Source organism: Sapajus apella, unplaced genomic scaffold, assembly GCF_009761245.1.
Source record: "Sapajus apella isolate SASKATOON/1434 unplaced genomic scaffold, GSC_monkey_1.0 scaffold4, whole genome shotgun sequence".
Lineage (NCBI taxonomy): Eukaryota > Metazoa > Chordata > Mammalia > Primates > Cebidae > Sapajus > Sapajus apella.
In genome coordinates this window covers 56,877,031-56,896,431 of record NW_022436944.1, presented here as the reverse complement: position 1 = coordinate 56,896,431, position 19,401 = coordinate 56,877,031, and the positions used below count along the sequence as shown (strand labels likewise).

At 45.0% G+C, this 19,401-nt stretch overlaps 1 protein-coding gene across 5 annotated transcripts in view; it reads right to left on the bottom strand.

Moving 5' to 3' along the window:
* Positions 1–19,401, bottom strand: part of ITGA9 (integrin subunit alpha 9) — a 366,875-nt gene that overhangs the window by 169,782 nt on the left and 177,692 nt on the right. For all 5 annotated transcript variants that reach the window (XM_032270221.1, XM_032270232.1, XM_032270249.1 and 2 more), the window contains one exon: positions 3,795–3,871. In XM_032270221.1, coding sequence (XP_032126112.1) covers positions 3,795–3,871 — 77 coding nt within the window. The remainder of the gene's footprint in view (positions 1–3,794; positions 3,872–19,401) is intronic.

Below are 19,401 nucleotides of genomic sequence, written 5' to 3'. Positions count from 1 at the left end.
TCCAGTCTGCCTCAAGACAAAACAAATCCACATATTTTTATTTCTTATTATTTTTTCCCTAAAACACTTTTTGGAAGATCTATTTAAAATTGAAATTAATGAACTGCAAATTTATGAAGCTTCTTTATAGTTTCTCTAATAATCCCAGGAGGCCCTTTGTACTAATGTGAAATAATTCCTATATCCATTCCATGAGTTTTAAGTAACTTTGTAAGCTTGGCAAAACATGTGCTACTTTAATCTACTACTATTGCCCTAAGTAAAAGTAAAGCTAATTAATACTTAAGTGGTTTGGAGGAGGGTGTGCATGTGTGGATGTGTGTGTGTTACATCATCTTCCTCCAGTAAACTCAAAATGAAGAAAAGGAATCTTAGTATTACTTTCCTTTGATGAATGAAAGACTATTTATCATCATAAGTTAAAATGTCCTAGTATATGTCCACACAGAAACCCCATCTGAAGGTCACCAACATCAAAGACCAAAGGTGGGTAAATCCATGAAGATGAGGAAAAACCAGCGCAAAAAAGCTGAAAATTCCAAAAACCAGAATGCTTCATCTTCTCCAAAGGATCACAACTCCTCGCCAGCAAGGGAACAAAACTGGACAGAGAATGAGTTTGATGAGTTGATAGAAGTAGGCTTCAGAAGGTGGGTAATAACAAACTCCTCCAACCTAAAGGAGCACTTTCTAACCCAATGCAAGGAAGCTAAGAATCTTGAAAAAAGGTTAGAGGAATTGCTAACTAGAATAACCAGTTGCGAGAAGAACATAAATGACCTGATGGAGCTGAAAAACACAGCACAAGAACTTCATGTACACACAAGTATCATAGCCAAATCGATCAAGCTGAAGAAAGGATATCAGAGATTGATGATCGACTTAATGAAATAAAGCATGAAGACAAGATCAGAGAAAAAAGAATGAAAAGGAATGAACAAAGCCTCCAAGAAATATGGGGCTATGAGAAAAGACCAAACCTATGTTTGATGGTGTACCTGAAAGCGATAAGGAGAAAGAACTAGAGAAACAAGAACAAACAAATTCAAAAGCTAGCAAAAGACACGAAATAACTAAGATCAGAGCAGAACTGAAGGAGATAGAGACACAAAAAAACCTTTAAAAAAATCCATGAATCCAGGAGCTGGTTGTTTTGAAAAGACCAACAAAATAGACCACTAGTCAGACTAATAAAGAAAAGAGAGAAGGATCAAATAGATACAATAGAAAATGACAAAGAGGACATCACCACTGATCCTACAGAAATACAAACTACCATCAGAAATACTATAAACACCTCTGTGCAAATAAACTTGAAAATCTAGAAGAAACGGATAAATTCCTGGACACATACACCCTCCTAATACTAAACCAGAAAGAAGTGGAATCCCTGAATAGACCAATAACAAGGTCTAAAGCTGAGGCAGTAATCAATAGCCTACCAACCAACCAACGCCCAGGACCAGACAGATTCACAACCGAATTCTACCAAAGGTAGAAAGAGGAAATGCTACCATTCCTTCTGAAACTATTCCAAATAGAAAAAGAGGCACTCCTCCCTAACTCATTTTGTGAGGCCAGCATCATCCTGATATCCAAACCTGACAGGGACACAACAAAAAAAGAAAATTTCAGACCAATATCCCTGATGAACATTGATGTGAATATCCTCAATAAAATGCTGGGAAACTGAATCCAGCAGCACATCAAAAAACGTATCCATCGCGATTAAGTCGACTTCAGCCCTGGGATGCAAGGCTGGTTCAACATATGCAAATCAATAGATGTAATTCATCACATAAACAGAATCAATGACAAAAACCACGTGATTATCTCACTAGATGCAGAAAAAGCCTTCAATTAAATTTAACTAAAACACCAAAAGCAATAGCAACAAAATCCAAAATTGACAAATTGGATCTAATTAAAGAGCTTCCGCACAGCAAAGGAAACTATCATCAGAGTGAACAGGCAACCAACAGAATGGGAGAAAAGTTTTGCAATTTATCCATCTGACAAAGGGTTAATATCCAGAAACTACAAAGAACTTAAGCAAATTTACAAGAAAAAAAAAGCTATCAAAAAGTGAGCAAAGAATATGAACAGACACTTCTCAAAAGAAGACATTTATGCGGCCAACAAACACATGAAAAAAAGCTCATCATCACTGGTCATTAGAGAAATGCAAATCAAAACCACATTGAGGTACCATCTCATACCAGTTAGAATGGTGATCATTAAAAAGTCAGGAAACAACAGATGCTGCAGAGGGTGTCGAGAAATAGGAACACTTTTACACTGCTGGTCGGAGTGTAAATTAGTTCAACCACTGTGGAAGACAGCATGGTGATTCCTAAAGGATCTAGAACAAGAAATACCATTGACCCAGCAATCCCATTACTGGGATATATACCCAAAGGATTATAAATCATTCTACTATAAAGACACATGCACACGTATGTTGATTGTGGCACTGACTTGGGACCAACCCAAATGCCCATCAATGATAGACTGGATAAAGAAAATGTGGCACATATACACCATGTAATACTATGCAGCCATAGAAAAGGAAGAGTTCATGTCCTTTGCAGGGACGCAGATGAAGCTAGAAACCATCATTCTCAGAAAACTAACCCAAGAACAGAAAACCAAACACCATGTGTTCTCACTCATAACTGGGAACTGAACAATGAGAACACATGGACACAGGGATGGGAACATCACACACTGGGACCTGTCGGGAGATGGGGGGCTAGGGGAGGGATAGCATTAGGAGAAATATCTAATGTAGATGATGGATTGATGGGTGCAACAAAACACCACGGTATGTGTATACCTATGCAGCAAACCTGCACGTTCTGCACCTGTATCCCAGAACTTAAAGTATAATTAAAAAAAAAAAAAGTCCTAGTGTAGTCACTGGTTCATAAAGGGATATTCATTTCGTTTCATTCAAACTTAACTCTCATAGTTTTAAATAAGGAACACGCTACGGCATTTTGGAAAATAACTATCAAAACTGGTGACTGTTTTTCAGAAATGGTAATAAATCTAACAGAGGGGTTTCTGGCCCCAAGGCTAAAACAGCCTTTCAGAAGGAATTGTTTCAAAAGAAAGTCATTCTGTGAAATGAGGCTAAACGATCAGGACCAGAACCTTCACCCTAAATGAAGTCTAAAATAAAAGGTTGGCAAAGAGGAAACAGAAGGCCGCTGTACGGTTCACCTTTAGCCTTGGGGGATTCATGTAGTGAGGGAGGAAATCCTGAAACAATAAAGAGACTGTCTGTTCACTTGGATCAGGACAGCCTGCCCCCTCCTTCAGCCCTCTCCTGCCATAGAAACGTTACTTGTTGTTGAAGCATACACTAATGTTGAGTGTGTGTGCGTGCGTGGGGGGCAGGGGACAGGGGAGATAAACCTTTATGTAACAATAGGTTGAATCACATGAAATTGTCCAAAAGGTCAAATATTGGCAATTTCACATGATTCAACTTAATACAGTCAGGAAGCATGAAATAGCCACTCCCCCAAATACTCATATAAATTAGAAATATTAGCTCAATTACGAGATATGTGGAACTGCAAACAAAACAAAACCTAAACAATCTTCACAACAAAGATTTTGTTAAAATTATTTTGTAATATACATTGTTTTAAACCACAAAATAGTATTGTAATGCATCAACTCTGTTTATCCTCTTCAGTGGGGAGATCTGCACATTCAGGTTTGAGGCCTGGAGTCAGGAGAAAAGAGCTTCTGAGAACAACGCGGCGAAGGAAACACTGACGTACCTAGACAGCAGCAGTTTGCCCTGAAGCTGCAGGTCCGCCGCGCAGTCCTCTGAATGGCAATTCCTTTCAAAAACCGTCTGTGAGAGACAGGAGAGGAAGGTTAGGGCAGGACTGAGTGGCAAACGAGTACACAGTGGCCAATTCCTTTCTTGCAAATCAGTGGGAATTCTTCCCCTGAGCCCCTCAGAGCCTCTACTCCCACCTACCTCCAAGAAGCCAGCTCTCCAGCGTGGGAGGGGGTTCTTCCAAGCTCCAAGGGGACCTAAGTCAACCGTGGTCACGATTTCATGAGTGCATTACTTATCTGATTTACTCCCTGGTCTACAGCACTCCCCCAAGTAGCTCTTTCAAGACAGCTTCGTGGTGGTGGATGTCCTTCCAGCCTCTGCTTGTGTAAGACTGTCTTTCAGAGGCTCTTAGATGAATGATAATCCAGTTGAGTGAAGAACTCTCAGATTATGGTCTGGTCATTTACCCCTATTTGCTGTGTCTTGGGGAGGCAGGAAATTTATATTTGAAATAGGTTCTGCCTGAGCAATGGGACTGTGCTGAATTTTCAGTACTAACAGGGAACGTCAAAGGCAATGAGGCTGTCAGGCTCAGGGAATCACAGCAGACTGAAGGAGATTCTTTCCAGTTTTTTGGTGGGGCAGCCAGCAGTTAACAAGGACACAGTGCATTTTCTCTAACCAAGACTGGGCCTCTCAACAGCCAAAGCCACACCCAGAGCTGGGGCAGAGGCCTGGCGTGCCAAAACCCACAGATTTCCAGAGAGCGTGCTGGCTGGGCCAGGGCCTGGCATCTGTGGAGGCTTGCCAGGACATCAGCAGCAGCGCTTGGAGACGGCTTAGGGCTTTCTTCTATGGTCCCGGAGGACTTGTTAGTTCTCCCCTCAGTCTGTCTCAACCTCTCTGACATTTCACAACTATGAACAGCAGCTTCCCTAAGTTCCAAATGACAGAGACTCTTCACTGCTGTTAGATGGCTTTGCTCACTTCAGTGGGATTTGGAGAGAAGAGCCTGCTGACAACTTCTACTTGTAATTTATTTATTATGCAACTTCTTCCTTGTCACTCCTCATGTTTGTGAGTTTTTTCCCCAAAACGCAGTTCCAAGTGATTTGTTCCCTGCCCACAGAATAAGTCCGGGCGGCATCTCAGAGCGCCAGTGTGGGCTCCAGCAAACTTGCTGGCCAACGAACAGTCTAGACTCGACCAGACAGAGTAATTCTGCCTATGGAAATTCATATTTCCCTTCCACATTTCCAAAAGAAAAACAGCCAACACTCCCTTCCTTGATTATGAGGGAAAACATCATGGAAGTCTTGGGCAAAAAAAAAGGAAATTCCCATGTTCTTTTGGACACTACTGGGGTCAAGGAAAGAGCCAAATTTCCAGGAGATTTCAACATAAGATATTTGTGCTTTGCCATCTCAACTAAGAAGAAAACAGGAGGAAGCGGGGTAAGGATGGCATTAATGTCTCAGGCAAGATGAAACGAGGGCTTTATGAGCTTTCAGGACATAGGGAAAGTGCCAAAGGGAGCTTCCCCACTAAGCTGGTGAAACTTCAGCTTAGAGGTCCCTCACTGACATGCCCCCCACGGAAGCCTTGCACAAACTTTGTTTTCATAATTTCACCTTTTTTTTCCCTTCAAGACCCCACCCTCTATTGGATAAGTCTCAGGTCCCCACATAACCTGGACGGGCCCCTAGGGTACAGTCCCCTCATCACATATGCCTTTCCTGTCTCACAGGCAAGACAGTCCAACTTTGTGAGGCATGGAGGGGTGGAGGGGTGGAGGGGTGGAGGTGGGGGTGGAAGAGGTGAGAAGGGAAGAAGAGGATGTAACCTAAATCCACCTGGTGACATGCAGGCTGCCAGATTTGTCATGCACCCTCTTCACCTCTGCCACCCTGGCCTTCTCATGCCAGCCATCACTCAGGTGGGCCTTATAACTTCCCACCCAGGGCCTCCCCACAAACGGATCTCCAGATTCCGCCAGGTGTTTCACCTAGTACATGTCCTCTTACCCTTCAACGAGCAAATCAAGACCACTTCTCTGAGTCCCCCGGCAAGCTCAGGCCCACTGTGAGCTCTCATAGTTCCACATACTTTTTCCTTGTACTGCTCATCTCAATCATAACTGATCAATTTTATCATTTCTTGTTTAATGGTAGTCTGCCCTGCTAAAACGATGCCCCAAGAGGACTGTAGGGGCACTGTATTAGTCTTGCTTGCCTCAGTGCCTACCCTCAGGGCCTGGCATGTAGTTTCTGCTTTATCAACAGTGAAATACCACACATTGCCCTGAGAGGCAGAGCGACCACTCAAATGGGGAGCCCAATGGTGGACACCCCTTAACCAATGAGCCAATGCTAGCACACTGTTCAAGACCAAAGCTCCAGCCCCCTAACCAAAGCACTTTCCTTTAGCCATGTGAGATGCAAAGGCTCTCATGAGGAATTGGTTGCTCTGTAAAAGCTCATTTGCCTTGTCCTAACTTTCCCTTGAACGATACTGTTTCCTGCCCCCTGAAACTGGCTTCTCTAGCTGTCAAGTCCTCCAATGCAGCTGAATTTCCATCCAACAAAGGTAAGCACTGAGTTTAACATATACATACACATAGTGTGTGTGTCTATGCACACATGTGCATCCCTACAGCTCTACACGAGTGTGTGTACTGATCAGATAAAATTAAGCACAATCATGGAAAGACAAAACACTAGTTAAGAAATAAGGACATTGAAAGTTTAATCCTATTTTAACTGTATTACATTAAGAAAATTGACTTTTTGTCCCTCCAGGACTCAGTTTCCTCATTTGTAAAATGAAAATAATAGCACTAGTGACTGTCCTGTAAATACAGATTAGCATTTAGCCAGGGGTAGGAGCTTGCAGTGACAGTGTTCTTGGCTCAGGCACTGTGCATCACTATTTACACTGGCAAATGTGAGCAACGCCTGTGTGCCTCAGTGAACACCATGAAGCTTAATTAATGGATGGTGGGGCTGGGCATGGTGGCTCACACCTGTAATCCCAGTACTTTGGGAGGCCGAGGTGGGTGATCACCTGAGGTCATGAGTTCAAGACCAGCCTGGCCAACATGATAAAACCCCATCTCTACTAAAATTACAAAAATTAGCCATTGTGGTGGTGGGCACCTGTAATCCCAGCTACTTGGGAGGCTGAAGCAGGAGAATCACTTGAACCCGGGAGGCAGAGGTTGCAGTGAGCCGAGGTCACACTACAGCACTCCAGCCTGGGGCAACAAGAACGAAACTCCATCTAAAAAAAAAAAAAAGAAAAAGAAAAAAAGATGGTGTAATAAGAATTAATGGGAATTTACCTCTGTGCAGGTAAATTATTTTCCAAAAGTCAATGCAACAAAATGCAACAGTATCTTGATGGCACTCCTTACAATGTGACTTTGAAACTACTCCCATGGAGAGGTGGGGTCTGATGCTCCCTGCCCTGGAATCGAGGTGCACTTTTGACTCCCTCCCCTGGAATCAGGGTGGACTTTGTGTCACAGTGGAAGTCGCACTATGTAACTTCTGAGGCTAGGTCATTAAAAAAAAATAGAGCTTCCAATTTTCTTGGGGCATTTGTTCTTAGAATTTAGTCACTCTACAAGAAACACAAGCTGTCCATGGAGAGGCTCACAGGAGAAGCTGACAGCCACATCAGCTTGCAGGCCACAGGAGTCACCATGACAGTGGGAACTTCAGTGGGGTCCTGCAATCCCACTGAGTGGCCCCAGCTGATGGACATTATATAGAGCAGGGAGCGTCTTGACCAAGCCCTGACAAATTTTAAATTCACAAATGAATTCACAATTTTCCCATTTTCTCATTGTGGTTGGAAAAGATACTTGGTATGATTTCCATCTTAAATTTGTTAAGATTTGTTTTGTGACCTAACATGTGATCTCTCCTGGAGAATGTTCCATGGGTCCTTAAGAAAAATGAATGTTCTTCCACTACTGGGTGAACAGTTCTGCATATGTCAACCAGGTCCATTTGTTACATAGGTCCAATTGTTCAAGCCTACGGCTTTATTGATTTTCTGTCTGGATGTCCTATCCATTGTTGAGAGTGGAGTATTGAAGTCTCCCATTATTAGAGTGCTGTCAATTTCTCCTTTCAGATCTGTCAATGTTGTATATACTTAGGTGCTCTGATGCTGTGTGCATTTATAACTGGTATGGCTTCCTGTTGAACTGACCCTTTTGTCATTATGAAATGACCTTTGTCTCCAGAGACGGTTTTTGAATTAAAGCCTATTTTGGTGATATAAGTATTAACCACTCCTGCTCCCTTTTGGCTAGCATTTGTATGGACCTTTTTCCATCTCTGAGAGTCCTTGAATCTAAAAGTGAGCTTTCAGAAATCCAACTGTACGTACATATATATACGCACATACACACAATGGAAATCCGACTGTATGTAAAAAGCATACAGTTGGATCCTGTTGTTTTTTTTAAATAATCTTCAGCCATGCTGTATGTTTTTATCGGGAAGGGTAGCCTATTTGAATCTAAAGTAAATCGAGAGACAGACTCACTACTGCCATTCTGTTGACTTTCCACTCGCCTTGCTCTTTGGGCCCTCTTTTTCTCCCTTGCTGTTTTCTTTTTTTCCCCTGTATTTATAGGTTTTGATTCCTTTCTTTTTTTGTGTGTATATTTGATCCCTCTCTTTTTCTGTGTAACTTCTATAGGCATTTTCTTGGTGGTTACCAGGAGGCTTACATAAAATAACTTGCAACAGTCTATTATAAGTTGACAACGTCACTTTATTTGCATAAAAGAATTCTGGTTTTCGCTCTGCTCCCCCCATGTTATATGCTACTGACGTCTCAATTTATATCTATATTATGTACCCATTAACATAATTTAGTTAATAATACTTATAATGGTTTGAAAAATACTTTTGTCTTTTAGCTTTCTTCATAGATGTAAAAGCTATTTACTCACCATCTTTACAGTAATATAGTGTTCTGATTTTGTCCATATATGTACCTTTATCAATGAGTTCCCTACTTTATTATGCTCTCATGTTACTATTTAGTGTCCTTCCATTTCAACTTGAGGAGCACTGGTTTGCTGGGTATAGTATTGTTAGTAGGATTTTTAAACTATTTTATTAACTTATTATACACAGGGTTTCACTCAGTCACCCAGTCTGGAGTGCAGTGGCATGATCTCAGCTCTCTGCAGCCTCTACCTCCTGGGCTCAAGTGATCCTCCCACCTCAGCTTCCCAAGTAGCTGGGACTACAGGCACATGCCACCATGCCTGGCTAATTGTTTGTTTATTTTTTTTGTAGAGACTAGGTCTTGTTACGTTGCCAGGGCTGGTCTCAAACTCCTGGACTCAAGTGATCCTCCTGCCTCAGCCTCCCCAAGTGCTGGGATTACAGGTATGAAGCACTGTGCTCACCAATACTTTGAATATATCATCCCACTCCCTTCTGACCTGCAAGGTTCCTGCTGAAAAATCCACATCACTAATCATCAGGGAAATTCAAATCAAGTCACAATGAAATATCACCTCACAACAGTTAGAATGGCTATTATAAAAAGACAAGAGATAAAAAGTGTTGGTGAGGGTATGGAGAAAAGGGAACTCTTACACACCATTGGTGGGAATGGAAACTGGTACAGCCATTATGAAAAAAGTATGGAAGTTCCTCAAAAAATTAAAAATAGAACTACTATATGACCCAGCAATTCTTCTTCTAGGTACAGGTATTGATCGACTTACGACCTATGCAACTTACGACCATTCGACTTTATGACCACAATCGCTAGCCATGACTGCTCCGCGTCTGGCAGCGCAAATGTTGCCCAGCTGGGCGTACGACAGTGTGGACCAGCTTCCGGCAGCACTACCATCTCCGTGTGCATATAGCCTACTCAACTTATGACCAAACTTTGTGTTACGACCAGTCTGTCGGAACCAATCGTGGTCGTAAGTCGAGCACTAGCTGTATATACTCAAAGAAAATGAAATCAGTACCTCAGAAATATCTGCATTCCCATGTTCGTTGCAGCATTATTCACAATAGCTATGATATGGAATCAACCTGTTTGTCAACAGGTGAATGAATTGTGGTGTGTATATATGTGTACATACACACATACACACAATGGAATATTATTCAGCCTTTAAAAAGGAGATCCTGCCATTTTTGATTACATGGATGAACCTGGAGGACATTATGCTAAGTGAAATAAGCCAGACAAAGAAAAATATTGTATGATCTCACTTATTGTTGAATCTAAACAAGTTAAAAACACAGAAACAGAAAGTGAAACTTTGGTAGTTACCAGGGATTGGGGAGGGGATGGAGGTTGGGGAATGAGGAGATGTTGGTTAAAGGTACAAAGTTGTAGTTAAGTAGAACGAAAAAATTTAGAGATTGAATGTATAGTGTGATGACTATGGTTAACCATATTGTATTATATACTGGAAATCTGACAATAAAGTAGATTCCAAGTGCTCTTGCTATTAAAAAAAAACAACCTGCTAGGCAATGGATGTGTTAATTTGCCTTACTATAGTAATCATTTCACTAAGCAAATGTGTATCAAAACATCATTTTATAAACCTTATGTACATTAAGAAACAATAAAATCAAATTCATGAACAGAATAAATGATTGTTATTTTAAGCTACTAAATTGCAGAGTTTATGCAGCAATAGAATATCAGAATACTCAGCCTTCCCTAACTTGGGCAATGCTATGAACAAAAATGGGCTGCACAATCCAATCCCTGGCAAAGTCTTGGCTTAGGTAAGACCCTCCACAGGCTGGGAATGCAATTTGTTTTATAGGTAAAAAAGCAATACTCCAGGGAATCAAGAGACCTGTGTCATGCACTGGAGAGCCTGAGGTTAAAACTCAGTTCCTGTGTTCTAGAACTGGATCAGTCTCCTTGGGCAAATGGACAATTTGTGAAGGAACTGAAAGGCATCTCTCTGGAGCAGAAGGGTGGGGAGGCTAAAGCCTTGGAATCCTAGATGACAACACAGAGTTTCACAAATCAAGTAAAAATGACTTCTCCTTTGTACCAAGTACAAAAAGTACAGGTTCTCCACGAAGCCAATGGCCCAAACTCCCGATTTTCCTCTGAGGGGACAATCCCAATAGCTCCAACTCGGGCCTTTAAAAAAAGTCCTCTGCCTGATTTTACCCACATCCCCCTAAGTCCTTGGCAAACACAAGCTTGGCTGCTTGAATCAGACAAATTGGAATCCAGTTTGGAAGCAGTCTCTTCCACCTCCCTCTAGACGCCACCTGCTAGTTGGCCAAAGCCCTGTCTAGTTATGTCCCTGGAAGAAGTCCTTCCAGCAAATGTAAGCAGATCTAAGAAGCCATCATCTCCCATTCCTCCCTGGCTAAAGGAGGTTCAAACCTTCCTCTCAGGAGACAACTGTTTCTGGCCTCAGGCTTCAGAGAGCTGAGGACTGGACATCCAGTGGTCTCATCAGCCTCATGGACTCAATTTCTCTGTTGGCTCCTTCCTCACCTTGGTCTTCACCTCAGGTTTCCCTGGCCAATACAGGTGTCTTTGAAAATACTTTTTCCAGCTTCTCACTAAATCCTTACTCTACTTCTTTTAGAACTAAGGCTGGCAACTCACTTTTTTTCTGAAAAGGGGGAGACAGTACATGTTTTGGGCTTGTAGGCTATGTGGTGGTCTCAGTCAAAATACTCAACTCTGCCGTGGTGGAACAGAAACAGCCGTAGATAACACATGAGGGAATGGGCCTGGGTGTGTTCCAATACAACTTTATTTACAAAAACAGGCAGTGGCAGATTTGGCCCATGGGCTAACGCTTGTTGAATCCTGTTCTAGAGTATTTGGCTATGTTTCTTCATTTCCTTCAGGCCAGGAAAACAAAATTCAATGAATCCAGATCAATTTGCATTTTCCTCTAAGTCAGAGTAAGGAGGCTGGTGCTGGCCGAACTTCTCTTACAGCGTCATGGCCGCCAAGGACAGGGCAGCTTTGGGGACATGTGATTCCGGGATGGCAGCTCGGTGTCTGCTCCTGGCTGAGGGTGACTTCGGAGAGGATGTCATCTAAGTGCTAAGGCCTTGGGAGGAGTGGCTCATCTCTCCCACCCAAATCTGTACCAGAAAATCCTCATTTCGGATCTAACAGGAAATAGGGTGCTTAGCTTAGTCCAGCTATCATGCTCAGAGGAGGATCGGTTTCTTGGACTTGGTGATATTTGCTTTTAAAAAAAATACAACTATTGACATGGATTCAACACTGTTTACAGGGTTGATATGGCAACCAAATCCCATGCTGAAGCCTGAAAAAAGTAGAACAATGGATTGGATCATCCCACACCAAGGAGAGCAAACAAGAAGGCTATTTTTAAGCTGATTTGATCAATATATGTCTCTTTATTTTTGAGACGGAGTCTTGCTCTGTCAGCCAAGCTGGAGTGCAATGGCAGGATCTCGGCTCACTGCAACCTCCTCCTCCCTGGTTCAAGCCTCGTGCCTCACCCTCCTGAGTAGCTGGGATTACAGGCATGCACCACTATACCTGGCTAATTTTTGTATTTTTAGTAGAGATGGATTTTCCCTATGCTGGCCAGGCTGGTCTCAAACTCCTGACCTCAAGTGATCTACTGCCTCAGCCTCCCGAAGTGTTGGGATTACAGGCATGAGCCACAGCGCCCGGCCTGGCAATATATTTCTTGCTGTGCAGTATGATGTAGCAGGAGGTCTCTGTGCCTACAGTGAAGCATCCTGCCTGGATGACAGGAGTGACACTTCTGAACTGGTGTTTCTTCCATAGCCCCACGTAAGTTTCCGGAGGCACCAGCCATGTAATTCATGTTTATAACCCCAGCACCTAGCACAGTATTCAGAATGTTTTGTATTAATATACATGCCATGACCTGAGTGTAAGAAGTTTCTCCCTCTCCATTCTGTTTCAATGGGCTGTTTTCCCAGAATCCAAAACTGCCCTTCCTGCGGCACGTTATGGATAGGAATATCAGCTCCATGTAGCCCCATGCCTAAATGAAGGAAGGAAAAGCCTCGCTGTCTCTTAAAATCAGGGCATACCCTGTTGCTTTCTACAAAATTCATACCCTCCATAATCAATGAAAGGCAAATGGATCATGAAATTAAAGCTGATAATTCATTGTATCTCAGGGTCTATACAAATTGTCCTTCCAGATTTTGAAGCCATGACAGAATTTAAAAAAAAACTCTCTTGGTTTCCCTTTAATACAATTTTGCTTTATGGTCCTACGGAAAAACTAGAAATGACAAGTTCTGCTCTCTTGGGTGTCTTTTTTACTTCATAGCTCTGCAGTTTATAGAATTACCCCCTCTGCCTAAAGGCAACATTTTTTTTTTAAAGTTGGCATATATTCATGGGGTACAAGTGCAATTTTGATATATTCTGCCGTGGTGAAGTCAGGGCCTTCGGTGCATCCATCACTGGACCAACGTGTTGGGCACACTGTACCCAACAAGCAACCTCCCGTCATGCATCCGGCTCCAACCTCCTCACCCCTCCACTGTCCATCACTTCACAACCTGCTTCCATGTGGACACATTATTCAGCTCCCACTTATAGATGAGAACATGTGGCATTTGTCTTTCTGTGTCTACATGGTTTCACTTAAGATAATGGCCTCCAGTTCCAACCATCTAAAGGCATCACTTACGTGATCCAGTTCAACCCCTGTGATAACTCAGCAGGGCTAACTGCTCGGTGAGGTCCTGGCCCCATGGGACTCCCAGCCCAGTGCTCTTCCTGGATCTGCCTGGGAATAGGTGGCCTTTTATGGGACACATTTCATGTGCCTCTATAATCACAACTTTTTGTTTCGGCTCTAAACGCTAGGGACTTCCGCATCCCAGGGCTGGAAATTCTCTTTTCCATCCTGGGATTTTTTGTGTTCTACATTTCATTTTTCCTTCTTTTTTTAGTTGTTGTTAATTAGTCAGAAGAGGCAGAAAATGTCCAGGAAGTTCAAATAAATGGGGTGGTGCTGTCAGAGAAAAGAAAAAAGGATGGCAGCTGAGTTTCTAAAAGCTGCTAAACCAGACATGGGCAGGCCACTGGGAATGAGAAAACAAAAGCCTTAAAACCAGATCCCAGCAAGGCTTCTCCCCACCCATCTCAAGAACATCACTAAATAAGGCCCCAGGTATAACCGCAAACAGCAAGGGCCTTGTGCTTGATTTCCTAAATAATCTTATAAGATAAGAAAAGAGGGACTCATGTTTCCTCCCCAGCCAGACACTGTTCACCGGACGTGTAGAAACACCCAACATCCCCCCCCCCGGGCTTTTGCACAAGGTTTTCAATAAGAGACGATAATACAGAAGAAAATTTAATGAGCTTAAAGATTTTTGCTCAATGAGCAAAAATAAAACATAACACTAAAAATGAAGCTTTACAAATTCAACAGCTCCCCTCAGGACACAGCCTAACCTTTGATGGGTCCTCTCTCCTTTCCCCTTGGGGTTAACCTTGGGGAAGAAGCTTGAAATGGACAGACATGGCCAGACTTCTCCACGGGTGAGAAGGATGAATTCGTGGTTTTTCTCACACATGCTTCAAACTAGATGGCTTTCACCTGTGTTCTGTCACGGTGCCCTCTTTGAAAAGAGCATTCACCCAGAAGCTGATACCTATCAAAGTTGGGTTGATCTGGGTGCAACACGGCTGGAGAGCAGGAGCCTTTTCCTCTGACACCTCCTTCCCCTCCTGCTGAGCCAAACTGCTGCCCCGGCTCCAAGTCGCAATCTGAACTCCCCCAGTCTGCACGGTCTCAGGTGCCTGCCTGCTTCTGATGTCCGGAGTGACTCTTCTCCCTCTCCTCTTCCACTCTCCCAACCCCTCAGCCTTCCATTCCTTCTGCAGAGACGTTTAAATATAATAATGAAAATAAACCTTAGAGCTGTAAATAATGGCATGTTCGGTCAGCTGGGCACCTCGGCTGGAAAACTATTACCTAATATCCAGGCTGTGCAAACAGTGGGTTTCCATAGCATGAGCTATATTCCTATCCGCATGCATTGAGGGGTGGGGGGTGGGAGGAGCTGTGGGGATGATTTCCAGCACAATGGAGACCCAAAGTGTATGGCTTCAACATACGTAAAAATTACCACTAGACTAAAACAGCCACTTTTCACTTGAAAGACAACCAAGCAAGACTTCTCAACAAAGCCAACACCTTTTCTTTCACCAGCTGCATTCCCTCCATCTTGTCTTTTGAAAACTAGACACCACAAACATACGTGGTGTAGGTGTGTCACTGCAAATCACACATTATGCTCTCCTGCCTGAGAGGAATTCCCAAAGGCATTACAGAACACATTTAATTTTACAGCTCCGCTGAATCTGCCAGTGAAGAAGCTCTGAAACGATTCCCAATCTCTGCTAAGGGAACCAGCCTTGTGTGGTTTCAGAAGGGCTCTTTTAACTGAGATCTATTTACTAAGCATCCTCTACAGGCCAGGTACTTTGCCAGGTGTTGGAGATAGACAGCAAATAAGATAAAGTAGATCCCTTCCCCCAATGGGCTTCCATTCTAGAGAGGGAAATACAAAAACAAGTACTGTAGACAAAATAACACGCTGTGTTAGATGTCATGAAGGAACCAAATAGGCAGCTAAGGCCAGGCATGGTGGCTCACTCCTGTAATCCTAGCACTTTGGGAGGCCAAGGTGGGAGGATTCCTTGAGCCTATGAGTTCAAGACCAGCCTGGACAACATGAGGAGACCCTGTGCCTACTAAATAAATCGCCAGCCAGCCAGCCAGCCAGCCAGCCAGCCAGCCAGGCGTGGTGGCACACGCCTGTGGTCCCAGCTATTTGGGAGGCTGAAGCGGGAGGATCACTTGAGCCTGGAGGGTCGAGGCTGCAGTGAGCCATGATCACACCACTGTACTCCAGCCTGGCTGACAGAGTGAGACTCTGTCTCAAAAACAAAAAGAAAGGCTGCTGTGTCAGGGAATACAGGGTTGAGGGAGAATGGTTCTCTGAGGAGGCAGTGTTTAGGCTGAGACCTAAAAAATGAAGAAGTGGCCATGGGAAAAGCATGGCAGAGCACTTTCTAGATGAGGCATCAGCATACACAAAGGCCTGCGGCAGGCAGAGGCCTGGTAAGTTGGAGGGTGTGGGAATGCAGTATGTGGGTGGCGCTGGAGAGGCGGGGGCCCCAGTGTACAGGCTCTCGTGTCTGGATTTTCTCCTAAAGGGGAAGGGACCTCCTCAGCGGGAGGAGGTTATGCAGGGATGTGACCTGGTCTAGGTGACAAATGATGGTGGCCTGGCATAGGGAGCGGTGGCAGAGATGGAGCAAAGAGAAGGCACTGCTGCTAGCTGGGCTCATGGTGGTCAGCTGGCTTTCAAGGTCTGTTTATATGGGTCCTCCCCAATCTTCTCCCTCTGTGACGAAGAGGCATCTCGGCCTGACACCCTCAAGATCCAGAGGCTCACCTGAGAGCCTGCCAGAGCCCTCAGACCAGTGGTCCCCAACCTTTGTGGCACCAAGAACCAGTTTTGTGGAAGAGAATTTTTCCATGAATGGGGGGTGGGGGCGGGATGGTTTCGGCACAGTCTAGATCCCTCACATGTGTGGGTTCGTGCTCCTACAAGAATCTAAGGCTGCCGCTGACCTGACTGGAGGGGTGCTCAGGCCGGAACGCTGCTGGCCCGCTGCTCACCTCCTGCTGGTGGCCCAGTTCCTGACAGGCCACCTGGTTGGGCACCCCTGCCTTAGTTGGTGCCATTGCCTGCCACCTGGGAGCCCAACCATGGGCCTGCAGAGATGGGATCACCCTCAGAGGAAGGACGCAGAAAGGCAGCCGAGCAGTCGTTTCCCCAGAGCCCGAGTGGACACACTCCCATGGTGGCCTCCTCCTCTCCTCACCCTAGGACGGCAGGAGCAGGCTCCAGGGCTGCACATCATTTCCAGGCTTCTCGCATTTCTCTCAGGTAATCCCACCACCACCCAGAGGCAGGCGGAGAGGCACCCCAGTGACAGGCGAGAAAACAGGCTGAAGTGGGTGGGTGCTGTGTGACTAGATTGGACCCACCTGGAAAATCCAGGCTCCTCTCCCCATTTGGAAGCCCATCACCTTAATGACAACTGCGAAGTCCCTTTTGCCATGTAATGTATCCAAATCTCGGGCCCCAGAAATTAGGCATCTTTGGGAGGGGGGCATTCAGCCTAACACACCTGGGAGCCCAGCTGCAGCCAGGTCTCTGGGGGCCTCCTGAGGAAGCACGAGAAGAGTTGTAATTTTCAGAGCCCTATTCTGCATACAGGGATTGAAGACAGGCGGCCCTGATGTCACTCCACGGCCTGTGCGCCTTCCCCAGACGGCTCTGGAGGTGTGGGCTGTGTCATGTATGGATGTTTTTCTATCGCTGAGGCAAGAAGTTACCGGAGTTCAGCTCTCCAAGTAACATAACTCTGTTACCTCACAGTTCTGTAAGTCAGAGGTTCGGAGCTTGTCTGGGTCTGCTCCAGGCTCTCCAGGCCGAAATCGAGGTGTCAGCCAGAGGCCCTGCGGGAAAATCCACTTCCAGCTTTGTTTGGGTTGTGGGCGGCACCCATTTCTGGGCGGTTGTGGGACTGAGGCCCCGCTTCCTTGCGGACAGCCCCCCAGAAGCCTCTCCCAGCCCCTTAAGGTTGTCCACATCCTGATCACGTCACACACTCCATCTTCAACACCAGCAAGGGCGTGCTCCAAGTCTCTCCTGTTCCCAGCACTCCTCCGACCTCGACTTGGAGGAACTTCGGGTCTTTAAAGGGCTCGTGTGACTAGATGGGACCCACCTGGAAAATCCAGGCTCCTCTCCCCATTTGGAAGCCCATCACGTTAATGACAACTGCGAAGTCCCTTTTGCCATGTAATGTATCCAAATCACGGGCCCCAGAAATTAGGGCATCTTTGCGGGGGGCATTCAGCCTAACACAGTGAAACACCTGGGGGCCCAGCTGTAGCCAGGTCTCTCTGGGGGCCTCCTGAGGAAGCACGAGAAGAGTCGTAATTTTCAGAGCCCTATTCTGCATACAGGGATTGAAGACAGGGCCTCTGTCATCACCACTGATATGCTCAGCAAGAAGGAAGGATAAGGGACCTTCAGGTGACCTGCCAAGGACAGCGTTGCTCCCTTCCCAGCACATGGACCAGCCAGGACTTCTCATGATTACATTTAGTTCCATACCCTCTGTTTCAGCAGCTGAGACCAACTAGCAATTAACTGGGTCAACTCTGGGGTATCAGAGAGACTCTCCAGGGGCTCGCCTGCAAAGGCCCCTGCAACAGGCTCTTAACTGGCCTCCCCATACCCAGGCACACCAAGCTACCTGAGGCACATCTCTGATCTCCCCAAACTCAAAAGATACCATGGTCTGTCTACCACAGAATCACATCCAACTCCTCAGCCAGTGACCAAGTGGCCTCAGACTGCATGACAGCATCTCCCCTCCCCTCACTGGATATTCAGCCACGTGGGAGACCTTTAGCATCCATCAGCCTCTCCTTCTGTTCATCTTCAAACCCCTCCATTCCCTGAAGAGCCAAATCCTACTTCTCCCTTAAGGCTCTGGCCAATTCTCCCTTCCCCATACAACACCTCCTTCTCTTCAGCCAGAAGTGGTCTCTGGAGTGAAATTCTTACATACTAATCTAAATCTCACTTTGTATATTATTCCTGGACTGTCTGTGAGTCCGCTGAGGGCTGCAATGGTTTATTTTTTTCATCAAGGTCTTATATAAAGTAGGCACACAATTGAATAATTCTAGCTTTATAGTCTTTTTAAATACTCCTCTCATTAATGAAAAAAAGTTGTGTTTTTTTTTTCCGGTATCAAATATCGCCCCCAACACACACACACACCGCTTTCTGATGAGACAGATGCAGTATGTCTCATGAGAAAGTCTTTGCTTTCCTTAGATTTTTTTTTTCTTTTTTTTTTTTAGACGGAGTCTCGCCCTGTCGCCCAGGCTGGAGTACAGTGGCTGCGATCTTGGCTCACTGCAACCTCCGCTTCCCAGGTTCAAGCAATTCTCCTACCTCAGCCTCCAGAGCAGCTGGGATTACAGGTGCCTGCCACCACGCCTGGCTAATTTTTGTATTTTTAGTAGAGACGGGGTTTTGCCATGTTGGCCAGGCTGGTCTTAAACTCCTGACCTTGTGATCAGCACACGTCGGCCTCCCAAAGTGCTAGGATTACAGGCATAAGCCACGGCATGGGGCCACTTTCCTTAGATTTTGAAGGTGAAATGTGTGCTCATCAGACTGTATGTCCTATAGAGGTCTGCAGCATTCAAGCTCCACTGTCTCCAGAGCACCCAGAATCCCAATTCAATCTCTGCATTAGCAGCAATCCCGCTATTCACTCACAGAGCCTAGTGCCAAAGCCCTATCCCAAAACCTGTCTTCTCCCAGGACTGTGTACCCTACAGAGGCAAGGCTTAGTCTCCTGGCTGTCCCACACATTCCTAGCTCATAGCAAAAAGCCTCAGATTCATCAGGAAGCCTGTACTTAACAGGTACTGGTCAGTGTCTCCATGTTCTACACACTGTGCAGTGATTCCACTT